This window comes from Chelonoidis abingdonii, chromosome 11 (genome assembly GCF_003597395.2).
Source record: "Chelonoidis abingdonii isolate Lonesome George chromosome 11, CheloAbing_2.0, whole genome shotgun sequence".
NCBI classification, from domain to species: domain Eukaryota; kingdom Metazoa; phylum Chordata; order Testudines; family Testudinidae; genus Chelonoidis; species Chelonoidis abingdonii.
The window spans coordinates 5,036,981-5,058,670 of record NC_133779.1 but is presented as its reverse complement, the minus strand read 5'-3'; the positions used below and the strand labels follow the sequence as shown (position 1 = coordinate 5,058,670).

The window sequence follows — 21,690 nt, the reverse complement described above, 5'->3', positions numbered from 1 at the left end:
CACCACCTTCCTCTGAACATACTGACCAGCCCTCTTAGTTAAGGATCACCCATAGATCTGTCTGACCTCCTCCAGGGAACTGAATCGCATAGCTTGGATAAGATTAGACCCAACACTACATCCCCCGACTATCAGAGCCACCTCTTTTCTCTCCACACCTCCCATCCCTGCAAAGATCTCCAAGCTCTTTGAACTCATTCATTTAACTGCAAAATGAAGGCCAGTAGCTTAGCAGGATTTAAGAGAATTAGATGTTCATAAGGATAAGTAGGATATCCAGAGTTGATCATTAATATTAAAAGCCAGGAGCTTTGGAACAGATAACACCCTTCCTTGCTCCAGGGGTAAGTCAGTTTCTAACTTTTGGGGTCAGAGGATAGTTTCTCTGGGGGCAGGTTATCCCAACATTGCTGGGTTTCTTGGACCTGCCTCTAAAGAGCTGGCACTGGGTTCAGTGGAAGGAATGCGTTAGATAGGCCCCTGATTTGATGCAGTCTGGCAATTCCCGATTTCAGAGATGGGGAAACTGTGTCCCAGACAAGGGACAGTGGCTCGCTCAAGGTCACACTGCAAGCGAGTGGCAGAGATGAGAATTAAAGCTCCAGGATTCGACTCCCAAAGCTGCACCTCAGCCACAGAGAACAGGGCTTTCTTCGCCCTGGGCAACATGACACTAACAGCTACTTCCTGATCTCATCTAAAATATCTGATGGGAGAGGGGATTTCCCCTGGTAGAGCCAGCAGGCCCTTCAGCAATTCCCAAGGCTGAAAGCAGGAGAAGCTTGACTGAGAGACTCCATCACAGGCCAGCACAACCCCTTGGGGGCAGTGGGGAGATGCCGGCATCCTCTCTGCCAGCAGCCAGCCCTGAAACACGAATCCAAACAGCAGTCACATGGGGCCGCCACAAACAAACCCCAGCGATTGCCACATTCCAACACAGGACTGGTTCTAAAGGGAGCGACCGTGTTTTGCCCACAAGAGAACTATCCTGATCCAAAGGAAACATGGCATAAGCCCAGCTCAGCCCTAGCTGGCAGGCGGGTGGGTAGGGGGGACTGTATACCCACGCCCCCATTGGAAGGGGCTTACCCACTGCAGAGGTAAAGGGAGTATTCAGGCAGGCTCTGGAAAGGGAAGTATATGGCTGCCCTTCTTGTGATCCTCTTAAGGACACAACACCCTGTCCCCAAGTTACCCAAAGATAGGAGCCAGCTTTCCTCTCAAAGTGCAGCCACTATTACCAAAAGCAACAAAGCTCCGCAGACTCCGCTGTCATGTGCCTCCAACTAATCCTGTACAATAGGGCTAGTGTGAGCCTTCCTGCCAAATACCCAGAGCGCTGCCATGGACTGCATTAGGGATCTAGTTCCCAGTCACCCTCCTTTACAGGACTCCCCAAACAGTCATTCAGCCCAGCATAAGGGGCAGGGCAATATTCTGCACATGTACAGAGCTCTACTCCAGCACAGCGGTCTCCTGCAGCAGCTTCTGTCCCTGCTGGTCTCAACCCCATGGGGAGAAGGGCACATTCATTAGAGCTCCATTCTTCACTTATTGACAGAGTGAATTCATACCCTGCATTCATGGCACTCATTCCCACCTGCAAGGAGTCAGATCCCTCTGTATAGACACCAGTTGAACTGGAGTTTGAGCAACCTTAACTGGTCCCATCCACTACAACACAGGACTGGTTTATGCTGGCTGGAAAGGACCACCGGGGGAAAACTCAGGGCCCAACTGTTGCCCTTGTGACTCGTTCTCACTAGCACAAAGCATTGGTGAACCACCACCAGATCAGTATGGTGGCATGTCACTATGTGCACTGATGTGAATGACTGTACAAGATCCCACAAGCAACAGAATCAGGCCCCAGACATCTGAAGTGGTTCTGTTTTTTCCCATTCAAACCAAGAAGTGGCTTTCTAGCCTAGTCTATTCCTGTTCCAGCCTCTGCAGGCCCAGCCCCAACCCCACCACTTGCAGCTAAAGTCCATATTTTACCAGACTTCATGTTTCTTAGCTTCCCCATCTGTTCAAGGGAGTTAATAGCCCTGCCCTGCCCGGCCTCCCCAGAGGAGGGGACGATATTGATAACTGAGCACTCATGCTCTACTAACCTAAGCCATATAAGATCAGGATTTTCACATCCAATCTTATCACCCCCCTGCTGCAACTTTAGGTAGGTCTCCTTGCTCTGATGTTTGCATGATAGTTCTCACACTGAGTCCAGTTGGCTTTTACAATTAAGGGCTGGTCTACACTACTGCTTAAGTCTATGTAACTTATGGGGTTGAAAAAGACACCCTCCCCAGGCACCATAAGTAACATCAATCTAAGTGCTTTCCACACCAGCGCTACATCTCCTGCCCACATAGCTTCTGCCTTCTCACAGAGGTGGAGTAATTTTGCTGACTGGAGAATGCTGATGCGCTTCAGCAGATGTGCTACAGTTGCATTGGTGCAGCTAAGCTGTTGTAGCGCTCCAGTGTAGACTTGCCCTTAGGCTCAGGAAGGCAGTAGATCCTCCACAAACATGTCAGAGCATCCCAGGCCAGCATCTCTCCTCCTCACACTCCCCAGGATCAGTAGCCAAGGTTTCCCTCTGTTTCCACCCAAGCTGTTAGGAAGGCTTCTCTGAGCACAAGACAGTCTGTGCAGTTGATTCAGATGAGTGCTGGTTAGAACTAGTGAAAAATAGAGGAGATTGGTGTCTGATGGCAGGAAATTTAACTGGTTGTTAAGATGGATTCCACACATTTCTGAAACTTCTAGTCCCTTGGCAGAAATAATGGGAGCAAACCCCTCGCTCCGGACAAGTGGAAGTCAAGCGGGAACATTTTTCTGGCTCTCCCAGGGCAGTGTCTGTGTCAGCTTCCAGTAGCAGGGATACGGTCTTTGATCTTTTATAACCAAGTGCACAGGGATGCTTTGACACAATTACATCTCAGTGCAGGAAGCCTGGCAAGTAGGGACAGAATCTAACAAACATCCTCATGCTTCTCTGATTTAATCTCAAAATAAAGTGCTATCCTGCCACCCCCAGAGATTGAAGCACTTCCTTTATCCCCAGGGCAGGTATAGCGCAGGCAAAGGCAGGATGACCACACACCCAGGCATGCCTCAGCCAGCAGCATTAATTGTGTAGCAATACCTACAGCGTACAGCAGTGCTTTTCATTTGTAGAGCTCAATGCACTTTACAAAGGAGGTCTGTACCATTCACCTCTCATTTTATGGAGGGGAAACTGAGGCACGGTGAGAGGAAGTGGCTTGGGCAAGGTAATCCAGCGAGCCAGTGAGAGTCTGAACAGAACACAGGTTTACGGCACCCCCAGTGCAATGCTCTAATCACCAGGCCACATTGTCTCCTCAGCTCTGGCAGTTGCTCACTCTCACTCCCCCTCTTCAGATCAGGACAGCAGAGCCTAGAGCAGTGGTCTCCAAACTTTTTTGATCACGCACCCCCATCAGTAAAAAGTTTGAGCATGCACCCCCTGCTGCGCACCAAATAAAAAAGCATGCTCCTCCTACTGAGCACCCCCACGGATCCTCTTGCACACCCCACTTTGGAGACCACTGGCCTAGAGGGTCCAAACATGCTGTAAGGATCATCCATTTTCCTGGGAGCAAGGGGGAGAGGAAGCAGTTTATTCAGATGTGCCCAGGTGCCCTTGGACGGGCATTTTGACCGGTTCAGTTCTGATTGTGTACACAGTTCTCCTTTGAAAGAGGCTTCAGCACAGCTGCCAGTGAGGGAGGGAAAGTGTGGGATTAGAGGTCGTGAACAGGACTAATAATGCCAGCAGTAATCGTTGGATATAGATACCTGCATGCTAGAACTGAGCTGAGACCACACTTATTTCACACAGGCTGCTGAGCAGCCATACAAGGACAAACAGATGTTCAATCCATGTCAGATTCAAACCAGAAGATTCCAGATCCCAGCTGCTGCTTCTAACCCCTCCGGATGTTTATGATGTCACTTGGCACTAGGGAGGATTTAGCATACTCAAGACACATGGAGCAAAGTCCTGGTTAAAAAACAAAACCAAAAAACAGGATCACTGAAGATTAGTGAAGTGCCAGGAGATTCCAATGTAAAGCCAATGACTCTGTCCTCAATTCGCCCTTGCTCCAAAGGGATGAGATGGAGCCTATTAACGACAAAATATCTGCCTTAAGGAAGTTCAGCGCTGCAGTTGTAGATGCAGCCTTAATCTTAGGCCTTGGCTACACTTGAGTTACAGCACTGGTGGTGGCTTTACAGCGCTGTAACTCACTCCCTGTCCACACTGGCAAGGCACATACAGTGCTGCATGTACTCCATGAGAGGAATAAAGAGAACAGTGCTGGTGCTGCAGCGCTGGGGTGCCAGTGTAAACAGTGATTAATCTTCCTCTCATACTACACTGTAACTGACCTCCGGAGCCTTCCCATAATGCTTTTAAGTAAACATTACACTCTGTTTTGTTGTGAACTCAGGGTTCCCAGAGCTGCTTATCTAAAAAACAAAAACACAGCTACTGTTTGCTGTGAATGAGGCAGGCAGGGGGGATCCCTTTGGAATGTCCACAGATAGTGTTTGCTTGAGGAGAGAAGCAGCATGAGGTGAGCTGGGGGTCCTTTTTGGAGCAGCTGCTTATCTGGTCTGAGAGGAAAAAACAAAGAAGGCTATTTGCCTTTAGTGAATGAGAGAGGGGTGAAGGAAGGGGTTGGACCTTGCAAGGCAGGGAGTGGACACAGTGTTAGCTCCAAAAATCTACCTTCTCTCCCCCCCATGCTCCCTGTCACACTCCACCCCACCCCTTTTAAAAAGCGCATTGCAGCCACTTGAACGCTGGGATAGCTGCCCATAATGCACTACTCCCAACACCACTGCAAATGCTGTTAATGTGGACACCACAGTGGACTGGTAGCGGTCAGTGTGGCCACACTGCAGCGCTTTCCCTACACAGCTGTACGAAGACAGCTTTAACTCCCAGTGCTGTACAGCTGCAAGTGTAGCCATACCCTCAGGTATCTCTTCCACTTCTAACGGATGTCTCAAGTGGGCAGCAGCTTTGCATGAGCAGAACCATTGACATCTGTCTAAATTTGTGCAGCCACTCAGCTGACACTCCTATAGTTGATGGGAACCTATCCCTTTACCATCACACTGGCCCAAATCCTGCTCTTCCACCATCCCACTCCTGCTACAGACACCCAAGATCGCTATTGTTAAGAACAAGTTCTTTGCTTCTTTTGTGCATCTCATTGCTCCCTGAAGTTTCACTGTCTCACCTGTGAGCTATTTCCAGCTTTATGTGAAAGTCAGACATAAAACTCTTAAGACTAATGCCCAACGATTGGCCGGGAGGGAAGAGCAGTGAGAAGAGTTTCAGGACAGTTACAGGACCCAAAATAACTTCTCAACTTATTTAGCTTAGTCTAATCAATTTAAACGCTCCTTTTGACCTGGGTCCTGTGGACAACTAGGGACGAGCCAGCCACTTCAGGAAAAATGGTCCATTGGTTACAACATGAAAGCTGGCACCCCAAGTCCCAGCCTAATTCCTGCTCCACCACAGACTTCTGTGCGATCTCGGACAAGTTAGCCTCTCTGTGCCTCATTCCCCCATCTATATAATGTGGGATAACAGTCCTGCCCTACAGGGGGATTCTGGGGGTAAATATATTAGACCGTGAAGCACTTTGAGAGCTGACAAGAAGCACTCCATAAGGAATTGTCAGTTCATGCAGAGTGCACAGCCCCTTCGTTGGGCAGAGCACCATGGCTGAATGGGACTGTTGGGTTCTGCCACACAGGTCTGTGTATTTGTTTTGGGAACAGATTTAACAATGGCTTTTTTTTAAAAAGACAAATTCCCCTTATGTTGGATTACTGTCACTTATGAAAACTACAAAGTCAATTCCAGCTGCAGCAGAATGCACACTAATCACAGCCAGCCACTCCAAGCCCATTTACAACTGTGCTTGAAGAGCTTGGACAGTTAAAGCAGTTTATATTAGTTTAAGCTACCAATCCCATGGCAGCCTCTGCGGCCTGCCTAGTGTCAGCCAGCTGCAGTATTCATTTACTCACAGCCTCAAAAAATCAATGCAGACTTGACCTGAGCGACAGAGCAAGACAACAGCAGAACCAGGAATCCAATATCTACTCAGCTCCAAATCTGGCAGTAAATTGAGGAGAGAAAGCATGCAGACCCCATTAGCTATCAGACGCATCAGTGACGATCTCTTTCTCTAGGCCGTGCATGGTTTTCTCTCAACATTTGTTTTGCCCAGAAGTTTTGGTTTAAGGTAGACCATTTTGGCCCATGTAGAACAGGTGCTATCCTGGGCAAGGAAATAAGTGTCACCAACAAGTAGCAATTGGGTAAAGCAGAGTGTCTACACAGCCTAGCTATCACCAAATACACTATTCTACAACAGCTGTGTGTGGACACACTATTCCAGAATAGTTACTCTGCTTTCCTGGCCCTGCAGATGGGGGAGTGAGCACGAGGGAAGGCCTGACGCAGAAAGCCCAGCTGGACTCTAGATTCTCCTTAGCTTGTTCATTTTTTTTTTTTAAAAGCCAAAAATTGTTGTTTGATCTGGAATCAGCAAGTTTCAGACAGACCACACCACCAGTTAGTCATTTTTCTGCTGAACACTTCACTGGAAAGGCTCCAAATGGGGGTGTTTTATAGGAGATTGGATAATTAGAGTTAATGATCAGAGTTGCCCCTCTGGTCTGACCAGCTGGCCAATATCCAGGGTCCAGCAAGATCATTTCTATTAGGAGGAGAAATAGATGAGTCAGTGTTCTTGGTACTTCTTCAAAACATCTAAAGTCCTGTTTCTGAGCAGGCAGTTTCTTTGCTCTGAAATTCCTCAGCCTGTCACTCCAGCATGCTCTATACCAAAGAAGCTTCCCCTGAGGGTCATGCTCACAATTCCTTCTCCTGTCTCTCTGCATCCAACACCAACTCTTAGCTCCTTCATTGGCAACTCAGTCCACACAACTTTACTCTGACCTGCTATGCACCCTGGTGCCTTTGGTGGTAGCCCCCACAATGACAGGGCCTTATCTCCACAGTTTTCTTGCTGTAAACAAAATAAAGACCTACCCACTTTTTTTGACAGTGAAGATGTAGTTCGAGGATTTGTCTATACACAGTTCTAGAAGGACAGCTATGTTGTGGATTCAAAACTCAATACTTGAATCTGAATTAACTTTCAAATGCAGCCATGCTCCAGGAGTCCTTGGCAAACCCACAGGCTTTAACAAGGGTTGGAATTGTCTTTGGATCCCAGCCACACCTGCTGGCACCCAGGAGCACCTTGTGGCATAATAGCAAGAGAGTTATAATTCTGCCTATTTGAACTCTGACAAAGGCACTAAATTCATTGGCAATAGGCAGTTAGAGATTTCTCCTTTTGTAAGAGACATTTGCATCCCTGACCCAGACTCAGCCAAGCAACTAAATTAACTCACCCTTGCAAGAGGCAAGGAAACAACCTACACTTCAGCTGCTATTTCTGATTTACAAACACAGGCAACAAGACTATTTTGTTTGGGTTAATTAACCCTCTCACCTTCCCCCCCCCCCCCCCCCCCCCCCCCCCCCACTAGTCTAGTGGTGCTCCCCAAAGACCACCAACTTCTTGTGCTGCCCTCGGGGCATAGATAAAGCTACATCGATGTCTTTACCCCGCAGGAGCTCCTAAGCGCTATTTTTAGTGTTTTTTCTAGACTTGAGGCAGACAGCTTCGTTTTAGACGTTAACCCATACTTGACAGTTCAAAGCTCTGCTTTACCATTCCCCTAACCCAGCCTCTGCATGGCTAGTGCTGGAATGCCTGCCCAGAGCAGTGCTCCAGTCTCAGCCCCACCCTATGCAGCACTTTCTTTGCCTGGCAGCAGACTCAACACACAGTCAACATTGCATCAGACAGACAGGATTCCACCTACTTCACACCCTTGCATCTCCTAAAGACAGGACCAGTGTTGACTTCCCCTCTGTTTGGTTTGGTCCCTGAAAAAGCCAGGGCATCTAATGCAAGCTAGATTTTCATTCCACTGAAGTGAGGGAGTTTCAGCATAAGACACGGGCTTACGTGGAAGCTAGCCACTGGCAGAGCATTATGTTGGAGCCCTCTGGCAAGAGACGGCTTCAGTAGCTAGCTTATGTGGCTCAGTGCTAGCAAAAGCCCATAAAGAACCTGAAGAGACTGTTCAAATGTCAGTTCGTGTGACTCATTTCACATGAATCATGCATGAATCAAGATGTTAAGTTTTTGCCAGGAAGAGAGGAAATTCTGACAGGCTGTTCCAATGAAGGGAGAAGATTCAGGCTGTCAGGGACACAGCAGCACCTCGGCCATGAAGCCAACAAGACCAGAGTAGTTCAGAGCAAGAGTCCAAAACACAGCTAGATAGTTCTCTGGCCACTAGGCATTACACTCCAAGTGTGCGGCTAGGACATAAGTCATCTGTGCAGGGATGTTTGATGTTAGTTGATGGAGAACTCTTGTTACAAGAAATTTCTGTTCATCCATCAAAACAGGAACTGGGCATCTGATTTAAGCATATCAATAGACACAAATGAAGCATAGGAGCTTGCAGCTATTGCAAAGCTTGGTCATCTCTCACATTGGGGCTCCATGACCGGCAGTGTAGTGAGCAAAGATACTGCACTGGGCAAGACAGACAATAGCCAGTGCTAGTGTCCATCGTCCCCTGCCATGCCATCAGCTCTCACAGACACAAGAAGCAGCCTATTACCTTAAAAGGCTCTCTCCATCAGCAACAAGCCTGACTCCTTCAGTCTGTGTCCAAATGCCAGTCCAGGCTAGCTGCTCAACCAATCCCAACTCCCACCCGATAGACTCAGGATGTCAGGTTTATACCGGCACAACATGGTTGTCACCCCAGATTTCAAACCAATCCGTTCACCAAGAGCCTTTGCATTCATCAGTTGTGATCTGGGATTATTTGTCCTCCTCCAAGTCAACTCCCTTGGGCACAAAGTTGTATGAAAGATGCTACAGAAGGCTGTCTTTGTGGTTCTAATCCCCTCTCTGCCACAGCCTGCATGACTGTAGGCAAGTCACAACATAGGAATAATCCCTACCTCCCGGTCTAGGTGAAGCAGGGATGTGATCTAGTTATTTGTATAATTCAGAAACAAAGGATGTTTGATGGTTCAGGAGCTCAGGCAGCTTTGCCTGCATTGCCTCTGCCCTTTGGGTGGGTTAGGGCTATATTCATTCAGCAGCAAGTTACAGGTTGTGACAATTCTCTTCCTTATGGGCTGCATGCCACTTCTTTCATCCCCATCTACCAAGGACAGACTTGAATTCAACCATCACTCACTGTGACTCAGCAGATTCAGTGGGAGGATGGTCCCTGTTCCAGGGAACTGCTATCACAAATAGACTCCCCCTACTAGGCTTTTTGTTAAAAGCTATGAGGGGGAAAAACCCTGCCCTTAATCCTTGGAGAGAGACTGAGAGATGCCATCATGTTTCTCACAGTGGCAGGCTGCTATGTAACAGTCTGCAAACAGATCAGGAATATCTACTGCAAATGGACCATACTGACTGCAATTGAGACCCTGAAAGGAGTAAAGCCCTGGTAGAGTGTCAGCATCTGACACAGCCCAGAGGGATCTCTCCCTTTTATACTTTGGCAACACTTGTCTAGCTTGACAGGACAACTGAGTATTAATGAATTAACAGCCTAGAGGCCAGTCTGCCTCTGCATACATACACCATGAGGAAGAGGATGTTGGTAACGGACATGTGATGTCACACACGATAAATGCAATATGCAGGCCATGTTGAATCAGAAGTTTTAGGAGACTATCACACATGCTTCTGGTCTTCTGTTGGATCTCCCATCATTCCAGGCATACTACAGGGCTTGAAGTGCAAGTCAGGTCTTTACAAGCTTCCCATAGGATCCAGGTTGCTGGACCCAAGTAGCAAAAAGACTTTCCACAGCAAGCATTTAACATGCCTTCAGAAAGGGGAAGGATGGAGTTGGGAGCAGGACACAGGACTGGAAGTCCGCAGCTCCAAGTTTCATGCCCAGCTCTGCCATAAATTTACTTGGTGACTTGACCAAGATACCTACACTGTATTCCAGTTACCCCAACCGTACTGGGAAAGGAGGCAGGGAGACAGACTAAAGTCATTCTTGGGATCTCCAGATGGAGGGAATGCTGTGCAGGTGGCAAGTCACATTCTCTTCCAACATTTCTTGCTCATCTTTCACCCTAGCATGTTACAAACTCTCAGCCAACCAGATACTGAAGGGACCCACAGAGCTTTAGTTACCACTGAACAGGAGTCTGTAGGTGGAACAACGTTAGCAGAAAGCCTCTGAGGTTAGTTCTAAGGCAACTGTCTTAAACTGCCACTCTGAGCAGGTTCTACTCTGTATATATAGGACAGTACCCAACATGAGGCTTTAGTGTCTAATGGGGGGGGCGGGGGGGGACTGCATGAAACTCAGTGACCCTGTTCAGAAGCGTAAGAAGCTAAGTGGGGGGCTGTGATGCCAGGGAGGCCACCAACCAGAATAGCGTAAAAGGGAATGAGCATAATTCCCCTCTCCACCACCTGCAACCGGAGGCCCCAGCTGTTCTATCCAGGCCTTGGAGCAGCCACCATCACAGGGCTAGGAGGGGAGGAAGATCCCTCACCCCATCCACCTGAAAGGCGACTCAGGTGACTTGGGTAGCAAAGGCACCTTCAGGTGAAGGAAGGGATCTGCAGCCCCCCAGGTACGGAGCTGGAGCCAGGATGGAATTAGCAGGGACTTGGGTCCCTCCTAGATCCGGGGTGGAGAACAGAACGACACGTGTCCGTTTCCCCTTCGCTACCGGATCAAGCCTTGCTTAAGACACAGGCCTCCACGCTCCCCAGACACCAGCGCCGAGTTATGTACAGCGCCGATCCCCCCGCCCCCCACACGCATCATCTACCCCAGGGAACACGTGGCTCCCCACTGGCTTCTGCCCCCTCCCCAGCGCCTCACCTGATGAGATCCAGGAAGGAGTCCGCCACCTCCTTGGCCTCGGGCACGGCTCCGTCCCCCTCGCCTCCTAGGCTGGGCGGCGCGGCCCCCTCCCCGGGCCGGATGATGAAGGCCAGGCTGACCCCGATGGCCGAGGCCAGCAGCGTGGTGAGCAGGAAGAAGAGCATGGCCCAGCCCCCCAGGCGGCCCAGGGCGGCGGGGTCCAGGCTGGCGGCGCCGGAGACCAGGCTGCAGACCACCAGCGGCAGGATGATCATCTTCAGCAGGCGCAGCAGCAGCTCGCCGGGGAAGGAGAAGGCGAGGATCCCGGCGCGGCTCAGCCCGCCCGGCACCTGCCGCACGCCGAGCCCCACCGCCACCCCGGCCAGCACCCCGGCCACGGTCAGCAGCACCAGCAGGTTGGCGCGCAGGCAGCCCCGCACGCGGGCGGCCTTGGAGGGGGAGCCCGGCGGGGGGAAGAGGGCCCCGTTGCCGGCGTCCTGCGGGCCGATCTCCCCGTTGGAGGCGCCCTTCTCCCCGGCTTCTCGGAGGCGCACGCGGTCCCGGCACGCGGCCATGGCCCCCAGGGAGCGTCGGGTCCCGATGCGCGGGCGGGCGGGCGCGTGGAGGAGCCGAGAGACAGCGCGCGAGCGCCTCGAGCTGGGGCGCGAGCTGCCGGCGTGGCCGAATCCAGAAGCATGGAGCTAGCGGCGGCGCTTTTGTGGGGAAGAGCGTCTCCGGGCCCCGGCTCTGGGCACGGTGATTGGCGGAGCGGGCTAAGGGGCGGGGCGATGAGGGCGGGAGAACGAGAGGCTGGGCGGGGCCAGAGGACGGCGCGGGAGGGCAGGGACCAGGCTACCCTATGGGAGAGGAGGGAGAGTGGGCAGGAAGCAGTTTCCCGCCCAAAAGGCTCTGCCCAACCGCCGGTTGTGGGGATAGGGGGTTGTTGTCTTGTCTCCCCACATATTACCTCAGTGGGAAAGTTGTACCCCCACCTACACACAGCCAGCCACAAGCCTGTGTCACCATGACTCCCCATGCGCAGGCGTCCCTCCCCAAATTCTCACATCAGACCTCACTCGCCACCCAAAGCCCCTCATCCCCCGTGTGCCATGTGACAGGGACACATTGCTGGTGACCGTGATGCCGCCTCCATGCGCTTAGCCCCCACGCCTCCAGTCCCATCACTGCACCCAACCACCAGATCCCTCCTTCTCCACTCCCCTCAGAAATACCTCGGAGCACATAGCCAACCCCGAACTGAATCTGCTCCCCTGCCTGTTAGCCAGCGGCTGGACGGTGCCTCCCAACTGTCAGCGCCTGCGTCTCAGCCACACACCTGCCACCACCCAGCCACCCAACCGTGCCTCACAACTGCCACCATCCAGCCACCCAACAGTTACTCCCAACTGCCATCTCCCACCCAGTAGTGCCTCCCAACTATCACTGCCTGTCTTTCAGCCACACAACTGCCCCCACCCAGCCACCCAACTGTGCATCCTAACTGCCACCATCCAATCACCCAACAGTTACTCCCGTCCCAACTGTCACCTCCCCCGATGGTGCCTCGCAACTGTCACTGCCTGTCTCTCAGCCACCCAAGTTACTCTCACTAGCCACCCAATAGTTTACTCCCACCAGTCACACAACAGTTACTCCCACCTGCCATCTCCCATCTTCCAGCCACCCAAATTATTCCCACCTTCTACCTCCCAGCCACCTAAGTTACTCCCACTAGCCACCCAAGTTACTCCCACCAACCACACAACAGTTACTCCCAGCTGCCATCTTACTTCTCCCACCCACCAAACTGCCACCTTCCTTCCACCCAACAGTTCCTCCCAGATGCATTCCCTCAGCCTCCAGCTCCTACTCAGTTGTTACCCCCAAATGCCACTTTCCAACTCCCATACCCAGCTTCCCACTCCCCAGGGGGCATTCTGATTAACTCTCAGTCTCTCCTGCTGCTCCGGAGCATCACCCTAGGAACCAGGCTTGGTGAATGACTAGCAGTACCTCTGAGAAGGACATATGGTTGCCACCTCTGAGGGCATCCAGGATGATCCTGAGCCCTTAAAACTGGACAGGTGGCAGTGTGCACTGCGCAACATTACAGATTCCCCAGTACAACTACCTCAACAAAAGGACAATCCCGGAAAAACCTGGGCAGGTGGCAACCCTAGGCTAACTCCCTGCCTACTCAGTGAGGGAGGAAGAGGACAGTGGACTGGGAGAGAAGGAACAGCTATAAGCACAGAGATGAGAAGGAATGGGGGAAAAAAAAGAAGAGAGAAGAGAAGAGGATGCCTCACGGCTATGAACAATGAGGGCCTTGATGGACCCAACTCAGACCTGCCACCCGGCCTCAGGTAGGAGAATTGACAGTAACAGGCAGAAGTGAAGGAGAATGGGAAACATGTGAGCAATATTTCGAGACATTCTGTTTCTGGGTAAGACTCATCACTCCTCTTCCTATTCCCTGCATCAACTACACTTGTAGGGCCAGACCCTCAGCTGATGTAAATTGGCATAGTTCCACTGAAGTCAGTAGAGCAACACCAACATACAACAGCTGAGGATCTGCCTGATTATTCACAACTTCAGCAAATTCTGTGTCTTTCCCTCTGTCAGGGTTCCTGGGCTAACTGCCTCTCTGACTCCTTCCTGGTCTTTATGGGTGCACTTCCTCCAGGTCTCATGGATAGAGTCATCACATCTTTCAGGGTGGAATCACACAGTTCTCCCACTCTCAGACTGGCCTTGAGCTGCAGTCCACTGGTATTAATCTTGATTATCTCATCAGATTCAATTTAGGCTTAGTACCTACAGTCCACTCCTGTTGGGAGCAATGACCACAAACAGCCTTTTAAAGCAAAGTATTGTTTATTTAGAATAAAAGCATTTCAGGGAAAAAGATCTTAAAATTACAAACAGACTCTATCCATGTCTAGCTTACCAGATGCCAATCTACGTTCCACCTGGAGATTCTGGTAAGTTTAAACTGTTTACAGACATCCCAAGACCTCTGGGAACTGGATGACAGTCTGTTCCCTCAACTCACAAACCAATTCACTCTGTCTGATCCGGTCCATCAGGGCTTTCAGTCCGAACCACGGGATTGCCAGCCCTGTGGCGCAGCAAGGCTAAGGCAGGCTCCCTGCCTGCACTAGCCCCGCACCACTCCCAGAAGCAGCTGGCACCACATCCCTGTGGCACCTGGGGGTAGGGTGGGGGCAGAGGGTTCCATGTGCTGCCCTCTCCTGCAAGCACTGCCTCCCACAGTTCCCATTGGCCAGGAACAGGGAACTGCAGCCAATGGGAGCTTCGGGGGTGGTACTCACAGGCGAGGGCAGCATGCGGCGGGGCCACCTGCCACACCCCACCCTCAGGAGCCACTGGCGGACATGCTGGCCACTTCCAGGAGTGGTGCAGGGCCAGGGCAGGCAGGAAACCTGCCTTAGCCCCGCTGTGCACTGCTGCCACCCTGGAGCCACTCAAGGTAAGCAGCACCGGGCTGGAGCTTGCACCCCGACCCCCTCGCACACTGCACCCCAACCCTCTGCCCTGAATCCCCTCCTACACCCCAACCCCCTGCTCCAGCCCCAGCCTCAGCCCTACATTCATGGCCCTGCATACAATTTCCCCACCCAGATGTGGCCCTTGGGCCAAGAAGTTTGCCTACCCCTGGTCTAGTCAGAGAGGGAGAAATGGGTTTGCTGCAGAGACTAGTGCAAATTCAGACCTCATGTCCAGGAAAGTTGCACCTACTAACATCAGAGTTAAATCTGGTTCAATGACTCTTTGCTCAAGCAAAAGAGTACATCCAATATTTTGTTTACAGCCGGATTCCATCCCCTCCCTTGTCCTTTTGCAAGACTGTGGGTACGTCTATATACCAAAAGCTCTTTAGCCTATCCATGTTAGCTGGATTCAATTTAGCTCAGGTAAACTAGCCCATACACAGATTTGCTGTGTGAGGACCCATCCTTAGTCACTCTTCAGTTCAAATCATGAACATGGAACCCTTCTGGCAGGTGTTGTTGGCAGCAAAAAGGGCCAGGCTCAATTTTCTAGTTGTTCTTTATAAAGATTTAAATAACAGAGTTGAAGCCCGCACTCAGAAACCTGGGAAATATATATACCACCCAGGGTGTCTGAGTAGGCAACGACTTCTCCATTTGCAAGTATTCTGTCCAGGGGTATAAAACAAAGAACTTTATGCGAGGGGACACAACAGAATTAACTTGGGAAAGGCAGCAATTAATAAATTAACAAATTCTCTGAGGTAAGACTCCCAACTGCCCAGCATGTTTTAACAATAATCTCAACCTCTGTCCTCCTCTTCCAGTTGTGAGCTGCTAATGGGTTCTAGCATCACACAGTTTGCTATCCTGGGTCGGTATATTGCAAGGATTCTGGCAGGTCAGTGCTGCTCTATCACCTGACCCATCTGAAATTATTTCAGCTTTGATTGCTAGGTAGAGAGACCTGCATCTGAGTCTTTCCCTTAGGTAAGCTGTGGCACTCTGCAAGCCATTTCAGTTCTGCACTGTCCCTTACCTCAAAGCCATCTCTTCTCTGGGTTGTGTGTTGCCTCCAAACTCTTTTAATTTAGCTCTTTAAAGAAGAATCATTTGTGTCAGGGAGCCTTGACTAAGTCTTTATCACCAAAGAGACAATTGTAGCAGAAGATAAAAACCACTTCTCAGTCTTGCCCAAGCCCCCATATGCCCCTATGCATGACTACAGCTTACTCTCTAGGTGTCAGGTCTTACAAAACTGTATTGGCATGATATGTTATAACTGTTTCCAAAGTGTAAAAAGACCAAAACATCAGGTCCGGCAGAGGTGGATACAGTGCTTTAAGCACTCATTAAGACTGTTTTTCCTTCTTCCTGCAGACTCCAGCAGCCCTCCTCAAACCAATGCAAGGAACCCCCTGTCCTCTCCCCACTGCATTAGTACAGATTGCTATTGGCATTTTTTATAGTTAAAGAGTTCTTCAAGGGAGTGAGAGGAGGAAAACATCCCACACAATATCACAATTTTGGCCTGTGAGAAGAAATTATTTTTCCATTTTAGGCGCCAGACAATTTAACTCAATTTCCCTCAGGAAAGGCAATGCAAGACATGAAGCGCTACAGAAGCCCTAAATTGGTTATGGGGATGATTAACAAGCTGTAAAGCCTTTCACCGCTAGCTTAAGGGTTCAGCTCCAACCCCAAGCCCTTTTGAAATGGATAATTTGAAAAAACAAACCTTTCATCACTGGTTGTTAGTATATTTTGAATACATCCCCCTAATCCACAGCCTTCAGCCATCAACATACGACCAGCCATACTGGGTCAGAACCATGGCCCCTCTAGCCCAGTGTCCTGTCTTCTGACAGTGGCCAATGCCAGGTGCTTCAGAGGGAATGAACAGAACAGGTCATCATGAATCATCCCCTGTTGCACTCCCAGATTCTGGCAAACAGAGGCTAGGAATGCAAACCTTGTTTAAATAAACTTGTTGGTTTTGTGATGTAGAGGAGCAAGGCAGGTGGGTTATTAGCCACAATGAAGAGCAACTGATTGTGAGTTTTGTCTGGTTTTGACTAGGAGTCAAGACATCTGGGGCCAGATTCTTGGTTATTCCGTCCCTGCATTTGGGAGTGGGGGAAAGCCACCTTTATGCTCCTCATATTCTGAAGCTATGGAGAGCCGGGTCGGCCTCAGGGCAGCTCTAATTTACACTCTGTTTCCTATGGCCTCCTGTGAGCATCAGAGAATAGTCACAGCACACTGTACTCCACGGAAGCCCCTGTTCCACCCTATATGGGCCCTGGAAAGCAGAGAATAGCCATAGCAGAGTGCTCTGACCCTGCTCCCAATCTACCTCCTGGGAGCCTTGGGAGCACAGAATAGTAACAGCACAGTGTGCTCCACCCCGACCTATGAGATCTGGGGAGCAGAGAATAGCCATAGTACAGTGTGTTCTGGCCACACACCCCAAACCATATATACCTGGGGCTGGGAATAGGTCAAGGCAGATCCCTTATGCCAGCTGTATACTAGCCAATGGGCTGTTTGTGCCCAATTTAAGATCAGAGCAGGGTAAAAGGGCCTTAGTGTAAACAAGAATCTATTCCTGGCTCTGCCACTGATTCACTGTCTGACTCAGACAACTCAGTTCCTCCATGTGTCTCATGGTAAAATGGGGGCACTATTACATAGGCGCCAACTTTTCCCGGCACTGTTGGGTGCTCAACCCCCCCTCAGCTGTTTCCTGGTGGGAAGCGCTGGGAGCTAGGGGGAGAAGCGGGGAAGGCACCCTCAGGGGAGGAGGTGGAGGTGAACTGGGGCAGGGCGGGGAGTTGCTGGTGGGTGCAGAGACCCACCAATTTTCCCCCTGGGTGCTCCAGCCCCGGAGCACCCATGCAGTTGGTGCCTATGCACTATCACACTGGGGAGGTTGTGAGGCTTAACTCATTAGTGTCTGTAAAGCTCTCTGAAATCCTCGAACGGAAGACACCAGAGAAAGGGGAAGTGCTTTATTTTATTAAATGATTCATGACATCACTGGGGTCACAGGTTCTACTCGTAAAGATAGAATCACAACTCAGTCAGGATTAGACTGTGGAACTCACTGCCACAGGAAGCAATTAAGGCCAAGAATTCAGCAAGATTCAAATACAATTGGACATTTATGTGGATATCAACAACATCCAGAGTTATCATAATTAATTATAACAAAAACATTGGAAGGGGTATAAACCTCATGTTTCAGGGCTTAAGACAATCTCTAAGTATTAGATACTGAATGAGACCTAATGGGGGGGACCAGAATACCACAAATCTGTTACTGTGGGGATCTTCTACTTTCCTTTGTAGCATGATTGGGTTTGACACAGGAGTAGCTGAATGAAATTCGAGGGGCTGTGCTATACAGGAGGCCAGACTACATGTTCTGTTAGTCCCTTCTAGCTTTAAACTCTATGAATCTGACATTGGCTGTGGTCAGAGACAGGATACTGGGCTAAATGGACCTCGGGTCTGATCCAGTCTAGCAATTTCTCATTCCTAGAATATCTAGGATCACAAGATGGGACATGGTAGGTCACCAGTGCCAGCCCCCTGAACCTACCTACTGCAGAATAGCTTATAGAGTCCTAAAATGTTACCATTTCCCTGTAAGTGCAAGGGAGGACAAATCTGACCAACTGCAGTTTTTTATTGCTGGTGAACTAACGCAGCAAGCAACTTCTACTCATCTACAAAGAAAGGTAACGATACATGCAAATATTAGGCTTATGAGCATTTATTTTTGCTAAGATTAAATATACAAATAACACAAATTGGGTGTGGCTGCTCTGGCTCTTGACAAGTAGCCAAAATGGGCATACTATTCCTCTGAGATATCTCATATCTTCTTTGATTCTTTCCATTGCTGGAGCCTCAACACTCACTCAGTTGTTGTTCCATTAAGACAGTCTCATCTCAAGATGGGTGTGAGCTGCGCAGTTCTTTCAGACCCTAAGGGCAAGTCTACACTACAAAATTAAGTTGACCTATATAAAAACCTGTAGGAGAACACTTCAGTCTCCCTGGACACACAATAGCAGATTTAAAGGTAGCCATCCTGCAGGAGAAAAACTTCAGGACCAGACTTAAAAGAGAAACTGCTGAACTTCAGTTCATCTGCAAATTTGACACCATCAGCTCAGGATTAAACAAAGACTGTGAATGGCTAGCCAACTACAAAAGCAGTTTCTCCTCCCTTGGTGTTCACACCGCAACTGCTAGAAGAGGGCCTCATCCTCCCTGATTGAACTAACCTCGTTATCTCTAGCCTGATTCTTGCTTGCATATATATTACATAGAGATTAGGATAAGACTCGCTACTGAAAAAATAAAGGGCGAATCCAATCTGAAGCCTAGAGACTGCTAAACAAAGGCTCAAGCACTGGCTACCTAGGGCCTAAGGACGATACCTAAGAAATGCAGAGGCCAAAAACGTAATGCCGCCTGTTCTCCAGGAACCATCCAAGTCCCACTGCAGCGCAACACACATGAGCAGCAAGCAACCGCGCAGAACTGATACTAGTACGTGGAAGCTAAATGAGGAAAGAGACAGACTCAAATACCAGTGCAAAAGTGGCTCCAAGACCTGAGAACAGCAGCAACAGCCATCCCAGATACAGACATCACAGTAGAACAGACTCAGTCAGCGGTCATGAATGTGAGAGCTGGACAGCACTTGGACCAGAACATGATAACATTACTGGCTAAAAGAACAAAGCAAGTGCATGAGACGCCCTTAGAGCACAGATGAACAGCTGGTAGCCAGACAGGCTCCCACGTCACGATGTGGCAAACACACAAGTAAGACTAGAGTGAATAACTCTCCAGTGATCCATATATGAAACACCCTGACCAGGAAGAGAACTGTCCACCCGATCTCCCCCAACATGGAAAGTCCTTCATGGCTCATAGCGCAGTACAAGGACGCATTGGGCCAGTACATGAGCACAGCTCACAGAAGGGCATTGGAAACAACCCAGAGGCTAAAACACCAGTTGCTCATAATGAGCAGTGCCCAAGATCAAGATCAGACAGACAATCATGAGCACAGCGCTGGATTGACTACAGGAAAGCTACAACTCAATGCCGCACTGATTCTGTGATGTCTGGCGCTATACAAAGTCACAGAACAAGCGTGCCTCCAATCATGGAGACTCATTGACAAATGGAAGCAACTTGAAGAGCTGCCAAGCCGTGTCAAGGCATATCTTGCACTAGTCCTCTCAATATCTCAGTGATGCTACTGTCTCTCAAGTCGCTGGTCGTGATAGTGCTTAACCCTCAGCAGATAACTCCCAGGTGGTAGTACAGTCGGAGATACTCACACCTCCTCTGACATGATACATCAACGTATGCTATGAATGAACGAGTACATCGCAGCTCAGCTAATTCACCTGACGTGCTATCGTCTACTGAGATCATCGATCGTCACTCTCACGACTGGAAAGTTGGAGGAGAAATGGTAGTGAAGAGAGGGAATAGTAAGACTGATGGATGAACTTACAGCGGCACATAGAGACATACAGACACAGCACAAGTACTCTTGGTCCGTCCAGTCCCAGGAAACCATGATGAGGTGCCGCAAGGAAGGAGCACATCCCGAAAGGAATGAAGACAGGACCTATCTCAGTCTCCCATAGGGAAAGTGGACGTCCGAAGAGCAAGCTATCGGAACGATAATCCAGCCATCAACATAATACTGCCGACGTCATGTCAGATACCCTGCCCGTGCTGTATTGATGTAGCTTGTCAAGGAGAAGCAATGGTGAAGCCGATGTGAAAGACCCTTGGAAGCTCTTCCACAATATCTACGAGGTTTCCACCCCAAGCCAACTGACAGAACGTCAGCGAAAGAAGGCGGGCGGGCTTTGAGCGTCGACACCCACCCAATGTCTGGACGAACCCGAACATCCAGAGTACATCAGTATAATGCCCTACGATAGTGCTGAAGAGATTGGGCTGGGCAGAGCAACATGGGAGGAGACCAAGCAGATAGAAGTGCACATGCTAACGGGACCCTGCACTGGGATGTACACATCAACAGATAGCTAGTGGCTGACATTGGGAAATCCTCCAGTGGGAAAGAGCTGGACTACAAAGGCAGCAGACATCTAGAGCATCCAATACATCTGAGGCTCTGTGGTACCACTGCTAAGAGAGGACCTGCGTATAGTGCAGATTGTGCAGAGAGGGCTTCTATTGTGACAGTCCACACATAGTGGCAGGATGTAAGATGCAGTGCAGGAAGCATCATGAATGGCACAACCAGTGGCTGGCATTTGGTACAGGAACATCTCCAGCAGTATGGGTAGACCCCTCCAAAACAGATGGGAGGTTCGCCACAGAAGGTTTGGATATACAGGGGCTAAGATTCTGTGGGACTCCGGATCACAGGACGGACAGCAGGTACTTGCCAATCAACCAGAATCGTGTAATGACAAGGACAGAAGATGGTGGTGGGATGATTAGCAGGCCAAGTGACAGCAACATCAGGAAGAAGAAATATGAGAGCTGGAATACCAAGGGCCGGAAAGAGGAACTAGAGAGGATTGTGAAAGTGAAGGCGCAAAGTAGGTCCCGGTGGGTTGGTAGGAGCACTCCGGCGGCTGTGACTCCTAAAAGTGGTGAGTGGCTCACAGATCCCAGAACAGCAGCAGATGTCTCTGCGTAGTCGATGAAGAGTGCAGTGCTAGGAACAGCTAAGATACTGCGCAGAACCCTCAAACTCCCAGGCCTCTGGTAGAGGACCCGAGGTTGAGGAAGACACATACCACTCATAGGGGTGAGAGGGGAATTTTTTTATATATATACCTGTCCCTGGAAATTTCCACTGCATGCATCCAACGAAGTAGGTATTCACCCACGAAAGCTCATGGTCCAATACATCTGTTAGTCTATAAGGTACCACAGGACTCTTTGCTGCTTTTACAGATCCAGACTAACACGGCTACCCCTCTGATAGTTGATATAAAGACACCAGAGTAAGTACTACAGTGGCTTATGTTCACACTATGCCCCCTCTATCGGCAGTGTGCATCCTCACCAGGAGTGCTTCCACTGACTTAAATGTGTGAGGTATTGTGAAGAACTGACAGCTGGAGCCATCCCACCTTGCCCT

General features: G+C 49.9%; 1 protein-coding gene across 1 annotated transcript in view; it reads right to left on the bottom strand.

The window, feature by feature from the left end:
* The window catches only part of SLC1A5 (solute carrier family 1 member 5), a 29,454-nt gene extending 17,760 nt beyond the window's left edge, over positions 1 to 11,694 (bottom strand). The window contains exon 1 of the mRNA XM_032797979.2: positions 11,032 to 11,694. Within this exon, the coding sequence (XP_032653870.1) occupies positions 11,032 to 11,588 (557 nt within the window). The 5' untranslated portion in view covers positions 11,589 to 11,694. The remainder of the gene's footprint in view (positions 1 to 11,031) is intronic.
* Between the last annotated feature and the right edge of the window lie 9,996 nt (positions 11,695 to 21,690).